This window comes from Candoia aspera, chromosome 5, assembly GCF_035149785.1.
Source record: "Candoia aspera isolate rCanAsp1 chromosome 5, rCanAsp1.hap2, whole genome shotgun sequence".
NCBI classification, from domain to species: Eukaryota; Metazoa; Chordata; class Lepidosauria; order Squamata; family Boidae; genus Candoia; species Candoia aspera.
The window spans coordinates 62,610,317-62,624,438 of NC_086157.1; the positions used below are offsets into that span (position 1 = coordinate 62,610,317).

Consider the following 14,122-nt stretch of genomic DNA (forward strand, 5'->3'; position numbering starts at 1 on the left):
ATCACATAAGGAGGCCCTTAAAGCAACTGTGCTGAGTCTTCAATAAGACATAGTTCCTCAGTGCTTTAACCAGCATATTCAATCCTAACAGCAAATACCCATTATGGTTTTTTTATACTTGAGTTATTTGATTTTTATGATAATCCGAGCGCAGAAGAGAAATTTTGTTACTTTCCTCCCCAGCCTTAGCTTTATTGATAATCACCCACTTTCTATGCAGCTGTATTTTTTTAAGCTCCTATTAATTCCTGTAATTATGTGGGAAGGCTAGAGTTTCCCAATAAAATGCTGACAAGGGATAAAAATATTTAACCTCTCTATATTGGAAGAAATCTCAAAAACCAAATCGCTTGTCTAAAGGGAAAGAAAGAAATAAAAGATTGTCACTATCATTTTATTATAACTTGTCATTTGCATCTAACTGTATTAGGAATCTGTTTTCACTGAATATTCATTCCCTAAGAGATTAGAAAAAAAATTAAGAGAAAAATTAATTAAAATAATGTGTGCCCATGAGATTGAAGCAAATTGTATAAAAATACTTTTTTTAAAATATAGCAATCTTTAATGAGGGAGAAGCAAGACAAGTCTAAGAAAAGGCCCTAAACTAGTCTTGCAAAACCTTGAAGTTTCAAAGTCAGCATGTAGATGTGTGTATACAACGGAGAAACTTGGAAAGAAGCCGCATAGTATCTGATCTGGACCTTTCTTACATCCTTACTCAAATATCATTAGGAGATCACTGCAGACTAGTAGTCTCATCATACCTTAAACCAGAGATGAGCAACTTGGTGCCCATGGCTGCTAATGTTCTTGTGGACACTGTGTGGAATCTACTTTAAATTATTTCAGTTTAAATGAAAGCTGGCACACTGCAAATCCCTGTTGGATCCATGTAGGCATTCTTAAAAATAGTTGGTGACTGCAGTCTGATGATTTGTTTGGAAGTGGGCTCACTTGCCCCTAAAAAAAGTAAAGGGAAAGGAGTGATAGAGAAAATCCTGGAGAGACAGAAGGAATGGAGACAACAATCTCATCAGTTTGCCTTTGTGCATTTGGGATTATGATTGGCTCACATCCCTGTAGCAGCTATTTTATTACCACAGAAGCACCCCCCTCCCATAGCAACCATTTTATAAGGGTGTGTTTTAATTAGATCCTTCATGTTTATTTTAATGTGTTATTTTACAGAACATGATTATTCAAGAAAGAGCACAGGAAGGGAGAATTTTTGATTCAGAGATTATTATTTTGAATCCATTCTATATGACTACAACAGGGATAGTTAGACAAATCACACTAATGTTCCCAGCTATATCACTTTCAGGTGCATTATATGGAATTCAAAGATGCGTGCAGATCAATGATTGTACTTGGATGTTGTTCAACGGATTGTACTCTTGTCTTGAACTGGAGGGAATATATCCTGTTTTCATAGGAATTTTGCCATTGGACTCAGAAGAATCTGGGCTGTGTGAAGAGATTCTAGTTAATGAGCATTATTTAGGTATGTAGATAGAAAGCATAGTAATAAATTAATATTTTTTAAATATAACTGCCTAAAGTAATCAAAACTTGTTCAGTTTGTAAATAATGAAACCGGCTTAACTGTCATTAAAAGTTTTCTCTCTTAGATTGAAGCTTTATCATTTGACTTTCTCTAAATAATGGCAGTAGTAGTTACTATTCTCTTCAAACAGAAACTACAAAAACTGACTCATCTGTTTCTTGTAAACTTCTCTTATTGCTTCACTCATTCCTCCTCCTGACTAACCCTGAAAGTGTAAAAGCAAGCACTTCTGAAAGCAGCTTTCATCCTTGGTTTGAAGTCTACATTTTTTTTTCATCTGTTATTCTAAGGTGTCCTTGTTTTCTTTTGGAGGCATTTACTAACTAATAGAAGGAAAATAGTCAAATCTCCCCCCTGCCCTCCCAAATATTACAACCGGGGAGAAAACAGAACATTGGGTTGGGTCTGGAATTAATACAGGTAGTCCTCGCTTAATGACCATTTGTTTACAATGCTCCAAAGTTACACTGCCTTGGAAAAAGTGCTTTACAACCTGTACTCACACTTGTGACCGTTGGAAACTGTCACACTCCTCCAGCAGTCACATGATCGCAATTCAGGCACTTGGCAGCTGGCTTGCATTTCACCCAGTTGCAGCATCCTGCAGTCACGTGATTGCGGTTTGTGACCTTTTTTTGCCAGTTTCAGGCAAAAAACATCCATTGGGGAAGATACACCGCAGTGATTCACTTAATGACTGTCATAAATTTGGGTCCAGTCATGTGACTCACTTCATGACCACACTGCTTAACTAATTTTCCAGTCCCTCTTGTGGTTGTTAAGTGAGGACTACCTGTACCATCAAAGTGTCTGGAGGTTGTCATAATATGAGCTGGTGTTCTGTTCAGAGTAAGGATCAACCAGGGTAAGAAGAAATATACATTATTTACACATTATAAACTATTTACAAGAAAACTGAGTTCAAATTTAACACAGGCTTCAGTCTCTCAGTTTCAACTTGGCAACCAGGCTGGGCAGGGTGCAACGGAAGAACCCTGGAGTCCCGCTGTAGTTTGTGGTAAGATGGCAGAGCGAGGTTCAGGAGTAGAGCATGATGAGGTGACGTGGCAAGGCTTTGCTGTGGATTGCAGGGAAGTAACAAGGCAAGGTTCTGTTGCTGGGCTTCCTGCAAGGTTCCTCTACTGAATGCGACAAGGCAAGGCAAGGCTCCGCAGCTTGATGTGGCAAGGCAAGGCAAGACTTTGCGGCTGGATGCGGTAAGGCAGGGCAAGGCTCCACGGCTGGATGTGGCAAGGCAAGGCTCTGCGGCTGGATGTGGCAAGGCAAGGCTCCGCTTCCAAACGCAGCAAGGCTCTGCTGCTAAGTGCAGCAAGGCAATGCTCTGTTGCTGAGCGCGGCAGGACAGCAAGGCAAGACTCCTTGGCTGTACGTGACAAGGCAAGGCAAGGCTTGGAGTCCGGGTTCTTGGCAGTGGAAGGCACTGCTTCAGACATCAGCGATTCGTCGACCGGTTCAGGCTCCAGCAAAGGTCCCAATGAACGGTTGTCTCCGGCAACTGTTCCTTGTACTGGCACTTTCTTATTTTGTCTCCTTCCTGCCGCTTTTTGTCAGGGGCCAATTGGGCTTCCTTCTGCTTGGCACGTTTTTCAGCTCCCCTTTCTCTTGCACTTATAGGTGGTGGCAACTCTGCCCCTTGATTCCCACCAATCAGTGGCTCTAGATCTTCCTGCCTTGCTAAGTGATTCTCTGCTTCAATTTTCCCACTCTGGATATTCCCAACGGACAACTCCCCCTCCTCCGTGTCGGAGTCAGACTGCATTCTGACAGCCAGTGTATATGCACAGCCATGGTGACTTCTGTATATTGTGGAGAAGCATATTGTTTTGGAAGCCTTCCACATTGCAAAGCATGCCCAATTGACTAAACAAACAAAGTTCCAATTGCAATTTTTTTTCTGCAGTTGGAAAGTGTGCCCCATTACAAGGGTTTCCTTTGTAATAGGGAAGTGTTTGCACTTCAGTTTGGAGCTTTGCTTTGGAGCTTTGTAAGGGATATATACGCACACACACACAGACACAGACACACTTTAAATCATATAAATATATACAATTCAGAGGAAAATAATGAAGTCATGTATTGTCAGTTGGCATGCATAGCGTACAATATCTGGATTTCAGGTTGCCCTTTTTATATTGCTCTAATTTTGAAATGGTTTGGAACTCTTCATTCAAATTTCATATTAAATTCTGAACGTAACTTCTAGATTCTCAGTTTTGAACTGTATTGTTTCTCAACATACATGTTTTGAACACTGGCCTAGCACTTAAAACAATTTAACCAATAATAATACAAATTGTTATTTTATAAAGGAATTTACTCAACTTCTTTTGTTTTTTTCCAAATGTTTATGTCCTGACATTTATCACTGTCGAATCAACATTATTCTACAAAATCACTGATGTCTGATCAGCTAAAGATCAGTATATCAGACTTGTTAATGGAGAAACAAATGGAAAAAGGTGGATTTTTTGTGTGGTAGCTATTGATTTAATAGGAATAGCGAATTGAATGTTCCATTTCAATTTTTTTTGTCTAGATTAACGTATGCTTCAACACTGCTATAAAGTATATCACCAAACTTTCTTCCTTGTGAAACAGTTCACAAACCTGAAAAAATCTCCTGGATTGAATCAGCTGGGACCATCCGTGATGGTGTTCGTGCATATACAGCTCTACATTATCTGTCCTATGTTTCTGCTGGAAAAAGCGTGTTGGTAATGGATGGTGCAAGCGTATGTATAAAAAGTGCCATTGGCTTTTTCTGATAACTATTTCTGTTACTGTTTTCTAAACCAAACATTCAGTGGGTTAAATCCAATGTTGTGGAAGCAGATTTCTGCTCACACAATTGGAGTTACTTGCTCTTTCTTCCAAATCATCACCTCGGTCTGTGCTATCTAAATGAACAGTAATGGATGGGGGGACTGCAAAGGAAAAGAAATACGGCACTAATATCTGTTTTGCTGTGATGAGGACAATATTGCAGAGTGATCCTGTAAATTCCAATGAAATACAATATGCTTTTCTTTCGCAGAAAACTAAATTCCACTAATTCCTACAACATTGTATTTCTTACACTTGCATCTCAGCCAAGCAAAATATCAAAAAATTCAAATTATCTTGATGAAATAGGAAACATGGCTGAAATTTAATGAAATTAAATAGAGATAAATGCAAGAAAATCAAATGCTCAAGTATAACATTGGAATGGGATGCAGGAATTCAGCTTACCAATAGGATTTTGGAATTATAGTCAATCACAAGTGTCACCTGATACTGCTTTTTAAAAAGCATCATTTTGTGGCTACATTAATAGAACCACAAGTTTCAAAAGCATGGGGAAGTAATAATTCCACTATTTGCATTGTTCCAATCTGACTGAGATAAACAATTTCATTACTTTCTATGGCATCCATTCCAATTTACATACATTCTTCTTCAGGTATGAGAATCAGACTTCCAAGATTTTAAAAAAATTATTTTATTTAAAGAATTTATATGGCCACATATCTCAGGAAGTGATCTTAGGTGACTCACAACAACCAATATAAAAAGAGATCATGCCCTTCCCACCAAGTGCCAAACATGCTGTGGACCCAAACCATCCATACTGTGTGTGTGTGTGTGTGTATCCACCCACCCATATATATCTCAGTCAGATTGGAACAATGCAAATAAAGTGGAATTATTACTTCCCCATGCTTTTGAAACTTGTGGTTCCATTAATGTAGCCGCAAAATAGATGCTTTTTTAAAAGCAATATCAGGTGACCCTTGCGATTGACTATAATTCCAAAATCCTATTGGTAAGCTGAATTCCTGCATCCCATTCCAATGTTATATCCAAGCATTTGATTTTCTTGCATTTATCTAATTTCATCCTAGAAACCAGGAGATTGTGAGTTCTAGTCCCGCCTTAGGCACAAAAGCCGGCTGGGTGACTTTGGGCCAGTCATTCTCTCTCAGCCCAACTCACCTCACAGGGTTGTTGATGTGGGGAAAATAGGAGGAAGAAGGAATATTAGGTATGTTTGCCACCTTGAGTTCTTTATGAAAATAATAAAGGCTAGATTAAAAAAAAAATTAGTCCAGTGGGGAAAAGTTGAAGGAATAGGGTATATTTACCTTGGAGAAGATAAAACTGAAAAGAAATCATTCTGGTGCTTTTTTAAATATTGAAGAGTTGACACATTAAAAACAGGGAAGAAATTTGTTCTCTGCTGTCCCAGAATGCAGGACTAAAACTAATGAGTGATATAGAAAAACGGTGTTTAACTGAAGTTTTGGAACAATGGAACTAGGTTCTGGACAGTATATGGGCTTTCTTTTGCTAGCATGCTCATGCAGAGACTAGTTAATTCTCTGGGACTTTGTAGCCTGGAATTTACCGTATCATACAGAAACTCAGGTTAATTTTTTTCAAGGCATTTTTTATGCACCCATTTTAAAAATATAAAAGTACAAATTTTAAGATTTCTGATGTTCAGGATAGAGCAGAAAAGTAGTGAGTAAACACAAGAGTCTAGGAACTCTTTTATACTGTAAATTTAGGATTTGGAAGACTATTTTTTCAATAGGCTGTAATGCAGCTAGTTATATGTGTTAAATACATATACATAACCTTTTTATTTCTCTGCAGCCATTTGGTACAATAGCTATTCAGTTAGCACAACACAGAGGAGCCAAAGTGATTTCTACTGTGTATAATCTTGAAGACAAGCAGTATCTTGAGAGGCTTGTACCTTCTGTAGGTAAGTTAAATTGTTTTATACTAAACTGCATAAAAAAACCTAATTCAGACCACTTTTTATTTATATTTGTGTCTTTATCATAATCTCTATAGGGTTGGCATCTAGGAAACTGAAATAGAGTATTATCCTACATCATCTATCCAAACTGCATTTTATACCCCATACTTGCACACACACATTACCAACACTTTAGCATCAGGCAAGAATTTTTATGTTCACCCAAAATGTAAACTCTGTATATGTTAACTTTTCTGGGATAAATTTTTATGATGAGCAGCATAAAAGTACAGTATTTAAATTATCAAACAAGGAATATTAATACCTGGAATTCAAATTTTAAGTAAAAGTTAAACCAGCTAACAGTGAACATTCATATCTGTTCTGAAAAAAAAAAGAAATTGGAATGTAACAATTTTCTTCAGTGACTACATAGAGCTACAGTACTAAGACAAAAAGGCAGATTAGCTAAACTCAGTATAATGTGTGAATGCAACAGTGAGTTATTTCATTCTGAAGAAGAGAATGAAAACAAGGTTTGTTTTTATATTGGTTAAGGGGTTTGTCTTCTGGCTTCTTTTGGGCAGACTGTTTGCAACATACGGTGAGCTTGACTGACCAAGGCATGGACTGATTATTGGCCTTACCCATTCACCGGGAAGCCAGCTTTATTGCCAAGTGTGTCATGTGAACTCATCCAACATGACTTACTCAGACATATATGGTTAAGGTAGCCATATATTTCCAAAAGTTTGGAAGTATTCTGGTCTGGTCTTTGCCTGGAACTAACAAGGAAGAGTGGTGGGAAGGATGTCAAAACTTGAGAGGCCACATTGTGTAGACTTGGATTATAACCCTGTGAAATTCCTGCTATATAAGGAGTGGTTTCCAGTTATTAATATTCATTTATGGGAAATTTGCAACATTCTAATAAAACCATTAGGAATTCAGAATTGTAAAAACTCACAGAATTTTATGAGAACTGCACATAATATGCAGCTTTCATTTCTTCCATCTTTTATTTAATTTTACTATTATTAATCTCTCATCTTAGCTATTCAGACTTAGGGCAGCAGCTTGTAGACCAAATGACATTCTAAGTTGACCTATGGCTGACTTATGATTCCATGTAACACTTTCTGTATTTTTGTCTGTTTAAATATTGCAAGCTCAAAGATAAAATATGGTATATTTTACAGAGAGCCAGTTTGGTCTAGTGGTTAAGGTGCTGGGCTAGAAACCAGGAGTCTGTGAGTTCTAGTCCCGCCTTAGACATGAAAGCCGGCTGGATGACCTTGGGCCAGTCACTCTCTCTCAGCCCAACTCACCTCACAGGGTGGTTGTTGTGGGGAAAACAGGAGGAGGAAGGAGTATTAGGTCTATTTGCTGCCTTGAGTTATTTATAAAAATAATAAAGGCAGAATAAAAATCAAATAAATAAATAAATATTTTAAAATATGTGTTTTTCTAAAACAGGAACAAACTTGTCAGAAGATTCATCCTTATGGATAGGAAGGATCAATTTCTTGCTTATCATATAAAACTACTAGAATGACACCTATGCTTTGGGAAGCATGTATCAGTACAGGTAGTCCTCACTTACTGACTGCCTTCAGCGACCATTTGAAGTTATGACAATGCTGAAAAAATAACTTTGCAACCAATGCCTGCATTTTTGACCTTTGCGGTGTCCCTCAGTCACGTGATCACCATGACAGTCAATTCGCATTGTCCTGTGCCAGACCTGTTGTTTTACTTTTTTTTCCCCTTGCAGAGCAGAGAGATTGGAGAGGAAGGGATTACAAGAGAGTAAGCAGGCACACAATGGGGAATACACATCAAAAGCAATGCACTGGCACCATCAGCCGCAAGTGCACTATGGAAACAGCCTGGTGTATTCCCCATTGTGTGCCTGCTTACTCTCTTGTAATCTCTTCCTCTCCAATCTCTCCATTCTGTGGGGGTGTTGAAGAAAAACAGTAGAGAGATTGGAAAGGAAGGGATTACAAGACAATGTTGGCCACAGTTTACTGTGGTGGAAAGTAGCAGCCCTACGTTTTTGATAACTGGTTATTTCCTACCCATGTTAATTGTAAATCTTTTAAAAAAAAAGAAACTGTTTTTCTTTTTTTTATTGGTATCTGGATTGATTTTTAAAACAAATAACATATGCCTAAAATTTTATTGTATTTTATCTTCCCACTCCATTCAGTTCGGATTATAGATGACTCGAATGGAAAATATGACCTGACAGAAAGTTGTTTAGAGGAAACAGGTGGATTGGGAGTGGATATCATCATTGATGCAGGAGGTCTGTAATTATTCCAGAACTCTACTATTTCAGAAAATGCTTACCTACAAGTTCTATTAATTTATGTAAACAATTTGTAGTTTTATAGTAAAACTATATATTCCTGTATAGCAGTTGTATTACCCCATGTTTGTTCATGGGTCTTTCTTTGAAAATGATATAAGCTTCATTTAATTCAAAATACGTCTGCTAAGTTTCTGATTTTGCTTTGGAAAATGATGATGGTCTCCAAAGCATCCGATGAGATGAAAGTTTAAAGGCTCTTTGAATCTCTTTGCCAAATGAAGGTAGATGAGTGGCTAAAGGAAAGGGCCTGCTGATTTGTGTTGCCTCATTTATGGAATATTGTCTTCAAGAAAACTTGACTAGTTGCCAAGTGAAAATATTCCCCTTCTCTGAATCTTTTTAAACAGCATTTAATCTTTAAGTGCCTTGCTACAGTGTTTTGGATTATTGCTTATACATTTGGGGATAAATTGTATGTTTTCCTCTTTCTTCCAGTGCTAATTACAAATTAAAATAATGAAATAATCTTCCTAAGAATAAAAATGTGCTCACCAGATTGCATAATGAAATAATACAATTACAACCATAATAGTATCATGCCTAAATATACCAACTATGAGTACCATCAATGTAGGTAGCCTTAAGGCTGTACTGGACAGGTCAGTTTTTACTGCTTTGTGGAATGACGATAAAATCTGTGCCCATCTAGCCTTGAGGGAGAGACTGTTCCACAAAGCAGGTGCATAAGAAAGAAACACATGCCACTGCTGATCTCACCTCTTATGGTGAGGAGAGATAACTCCCCCTGCTTGGATGAACATACTGGCAGGATGATTCTACCTAGAGAAGGCACATTATTTAGTTCAATATAATATCCTAAGGTTAAAATTATATATGCTATAACAGAATTTCCCATTTAATAAATGGAAAGCAAAGTTATAAAAAGTTGTGTTTTGTATGCAGGTGGTAGGTTACGAGGAAGATCTATTGATTCTGCAAGGATCAAACAAATCATTACTTGTATTTAAAAGTTTTGTATAAAAAGCGTCTTGGTAAGGGATAAAAGCACTTCATATTTTCAAACATTCAATGAAAAATACAATCTGGGTGTATGTACAAAAGAAGGAGTTGCCAAAATGAATTTTGATTTGCATTTGAGCATCACCTTAGATGTGTCGTCCGTAGTTTTGCCCCATTCACAAAATTCTAACACCTTTTTTGCAACTATGTTGTGCATGAAAGGAAAGCTAAAATAAAAACATAAATTTAAAATTTCCAGATCCCTACCACAGACATAAGGAAATACTTTATTTATTTATTTGATTTCTTCCCACCTCAATCAAAAGATTGTCAACAAATTAAAATCTCCCGAATTATACTAAACTGTTCACAATATAAAATAATCAGATTAAAATAAATAACAATTAAAACTAATTGTTTAACATGAAAGCTTTTAAATCAGAAAAACAGACTAAAATTTACAACCAATAGCTAGATAGCAACATTCGTAGTTTAAAAGTTCTCCTAATTATTTCTCTTTTCAGTAATGTCCAAAAAGCTAATAAAATGGGAGCTGATTGAATATCATGCTGAAGAGTTTTAGAAAAGGCAGGCTGCAGCAATGAAAAAATAGAGTCTATGAGCCTCCATACCCATTATCTCCCAAAAGTAACAAACTGTTAGCAGATTTCCATGAGTCCTGTGTGGTGGGTGGTCGATACTGGGTGGAGACGACAGACCTGGAGGTGCTTCAAAACAAAGCCATGTAGGGCTTTAAAGATTAGAACCAGTACTTTTATTTGCAGAGCCCAGAACACTGGTGCCACATGCTCATGCTGGTGTGCACCCACCAACGTGTGGACTGCGACACTCTGGACTAATTGCAGTTACCAGGTAGTCTTCCAAAGCAGCCCCATCTAAAGTGCATGACAGTAAGCCAGACAATGAGGGCAGGAGTCCCCCTCCTTGAGAGTTAGCCAGAACTTGGAATTCCTGCTCTATTTTGTTAGACAATACTGTGTAGTACATAGATAATGCAATTCTGTGTTATCTTACCACTATCACCCTAAACCTCAAACATAAAGACTTCCTTAAATCAGTTCCTGGTAACTACATGTTTGCATCCATGCAGCTGACAGCATAATGAAGTGGTTTGCACATGTTGTTGTTGTTAGTTGCTGTCAAGTTGTTTACAACTCATGGTGGCCCTGTGTATAACAGAACGAAATGCTGTTCAGTCTTGCACCATATGCCTGACTGTTCCCTTGTTTGCATCCATTGTTGCGGTAATTGTATCAATCCATCACATTGAAGGTCTTCCTCTTTTCCACTGGCCCTCAACTTTACCAAACATGACGTCCTTTTCAAGCGATCGGTCTTTCCTGACAATGTGCCCAAAATATGAGAGCCTAAGCCTAGTTATCTTCGCCTCTAGGGAACATTCTGGTTGTATTTCTTCTAAAACCGATGTGTTTGTTCTTCTGGCAGTCCATGGTATTTTCAATAAACTTTGCCAACACCACAATTTGAATACATCAATTCTTCTTCTATCTTCCTTTTTTAATGTCCAACTTTCACAGGCATATGTGGCAATTGAGAAGACCATGGCGTGAGTCAGACACACCTTTGTTTTTAAACTGACGTATTTACTTCTGAAAACTTTAGATAGGACTTTGATGGCCGATTTTCCCAGCGCGATATGTCATTTGATTTCTTGATTACTACTTCCCTTGGCATTGATCGTTGATCCGAGTAGACTGAAATTGTTGACGACTTCAATTTCTTCTCCATTTATTGTGACATTGTTTATTGGTCCATTTGTGAGTATCTTCATCTTCTTCACCTTCAGGTGTAGTCCGTATTGCTGACTGCAATATTTGATCTTCATCAGCAAGACTTTAAGTCTTCTTCATTTCCAGCAAGAAAGTTGTATCATCTGCATATCGCAGGTTGTTAATAAGTCTTCCACAAATTCTGATACCCCGTTCTTCTTCGTACATTCCTGCTTCTCAAATTATTTGTTCAGCGTACACATTAAATAAGTAGGGTGAAAGTATACAACCTTGCCGCACACCTTTTCCAATTTTGAACCACTCGGTATCACCATTTTCTGTTCTAATGACTGCCTCTTGATCCGTGTACAGGTTCCGCATGAGTACAATTAAGTGCTCTGGAATTCCCATTCTTCGTAATACTAACCATAACTTGTTATGGTCCACACAGTCAAACCTCTTTGCGTAATCAATGAAACAAAGGTAAACATCGGTATTCTTTACACTCAGCCAAGATCCATCTGACATCAGCAATGATATCTCTCATACCACGTCCTCTTCTAAATCCAGCTTGGACTTCTGGTAGTTCTCTGTCGGTGTAAGGCTGCAAATGTTGTTGAATTATTTTTAGCAAAATTTTGCTAGCATGTGAAATTAATGAAATTGTTCAATAATTTCCACATTCTGTTTGATCTCCTATCTTTGGAATGGGTATGAATACAGATCTCTTCCAGTCAGTTGGGCAGGTCATTGTCTTCCAAACTTCTTGACATAGAAGAGTAAGTGCTTGCACTGCTGCATCTGATTGTTGAAATATCGCAATTGGTAATCCATGAAATTCAATACATTTCATCTTTTAATGAAATGGAAATTCTAGATTTAAAAAAAATCAATGTAAGAAAAAAATTAAACCTTTCAAATCTTTTTGGCTTCCAAAAAAAGTATTTTTATTTTATTTAATAGGAATTTTATAATGGAAATCGTTAAATTAAAATCTGTGCTATCTAAATCAAAATGAGGAACCCACAGCCTCTCATATATTACTTAAACTCAACTTCCAGTGGTTTCAGTAGCATAGGCAATACTGAAAAGGCTCCCGGGTTCTCCATCCCTGATATAATCAGTAAAGCTCTTGTTCAGTCTTACGTTCTGCTTTCACTTAGACCCTAGTACATTCTTTGCATTTATGTCTTTCAACCTCAGCCCACCTCTTATGCCGGTGGTGTGTAGAACATTGCAGTAAGTGGATACTTAGTGGCCTGTTGCTTTCCAGATATATTTTCATTGAGCTGCAGAGAGTACCTATTACTGAAAAGCTGATACATGCAGCATGTAAAAGAGACTGCATTAGCCACAGTTATGATTTGGGACATATTTTGTTATGTTGTTTGTCCATCATTGTCATCAATGAAGACCTCAATACCATTATTTTTTCAATCATGTTAAGACTAGATGTGGTGTGTCCAAAGATGACTGATCAGGCCAATTCAGGCATGGAATGTTCTCGCACATGTTGGACACACATGTGTAGGCACTACAGTTGTGCTGGCGGTTCTGGTCTTACGCAGTTTGTGCTTATGTTGTGCTTCAGCAGTGTGCCTTGCTTCATAGCCTGACAGCCCTTGTGGATGAGGCCACACCAGGTAGGGCGTTTTGTGTCGTCATTTCCCAGGTGATTGTGTCTATATCATGTGACTTCAGGGAGGCCTTTAGTGTGTCTTTGTAATATTTCTTCTGCCCTCCATGCAAGCCTCTTCCAGCAGAGAGTTCCCCAAAAAGGAGCTATTTGTATATGCGGTCATCTGGCATGAGGATGGCATGACCTGCCCATCGGGTCTGTGCTTTCATCAGCAGTGTGTGGACTGATGGTAGCCATGCTCTAGATGAAACTTCAGTGTCAGGTACTTTGTCTTGCCATCTAATGCCTAATATCCTGCAAAGGCTAGTCATGTGGAAATGGTTGAGCTGTCTTGCATGCCTTTGATACACAGGCATACAGAAGGATAGTCAGGACCACGGCTCTAGACCTTCAGTTTTGTTACTGAACTGATTCCTCAATGTTCCCATACAGTGGAGCACAATCTACCAAAAACAGAGCTTGTCTTTGCCATTCTGCAGTTAACTTCTGTATCAATAGTCACTGCTTGGGAAAGGGTACTGTCAAGAAATTAAACTGGTTCACTGCCTGTCGTTTCTGCCCTTTGATTGTGATATTTTGTTATAGGCCCATGAAAAAGCACAAGATCCTTCTTGGAAAACAGTATTAAAAAAGGTACAGTAGTGTGTTTGTACCAGTGGCACTGTAGAGCAGCCAAGAGTGGTATACTGTATATATAGACAGCATATATGGAAATGCTTATAGCGTTACACATTTCAGGATATACTGTAGATACTTATCCATCTACAGGTTTTCAAGCCATTGGGAACAGGTGCACTTTTTGTATGGGAAATGGATAATATACATGGCAAAATAGTGAGAAATGAGTGATGCATACACCTGCAGCAGATTTGGAGAAGTTTGTATTCTTCCACTATTCCACATCCAGGATAAGAACTGGATTGAAAAGATCATTCAGAGTTGGAATTTGGTAGGTTATGAATAACCTCTTTTGCATTTCAGGGGTATCGGAGGAGAAAGTATGGTCTGAATTCTTCTGTTAAAACGAAGGGGAAAGGTTGTATTATGATTTTAAATG

The 14,122-nt window shown here is 38.0% G+C and overlaps 1 protein-coding gene across 3 annotated transcripts in view; it reads left to right on the top strand.

Moving 5' to 3' along the window:
* Positions 1–14,122, top strand: part of CRYZL1 (crystallin zeta like 1) — a 29,620-nt gene that overhangs the window by 9,316 nt on the left and 6,182 nt on the right. For all 3 annotated transcript variants that reach the window (XR_010068080.1, XM_063305405.1, XM_063305404.1), the window contains exons 6-9: positions 1,439–1,507; positions 4,190–4,323; positions 6,230–6,341; positions 8,551–8,649. Coding sequence is in view for 2 of the 3 variants with exons in the window: in XM_063305405.1 (XP_063161475.1) it covers positions 1,439–1,507; positions 4,190–4,323; positions 6,230–6,341; positions 8,551–8,649 (414 nt within the window). In the remaining variant the exon portion in view is untranslated. The remainder of the gene's footprint in view (positions 1–1,438; positions 1,508–4,189; positions 4,324–6,229; positions 6,342–8,550; positions 8,650–14,122) is intronic.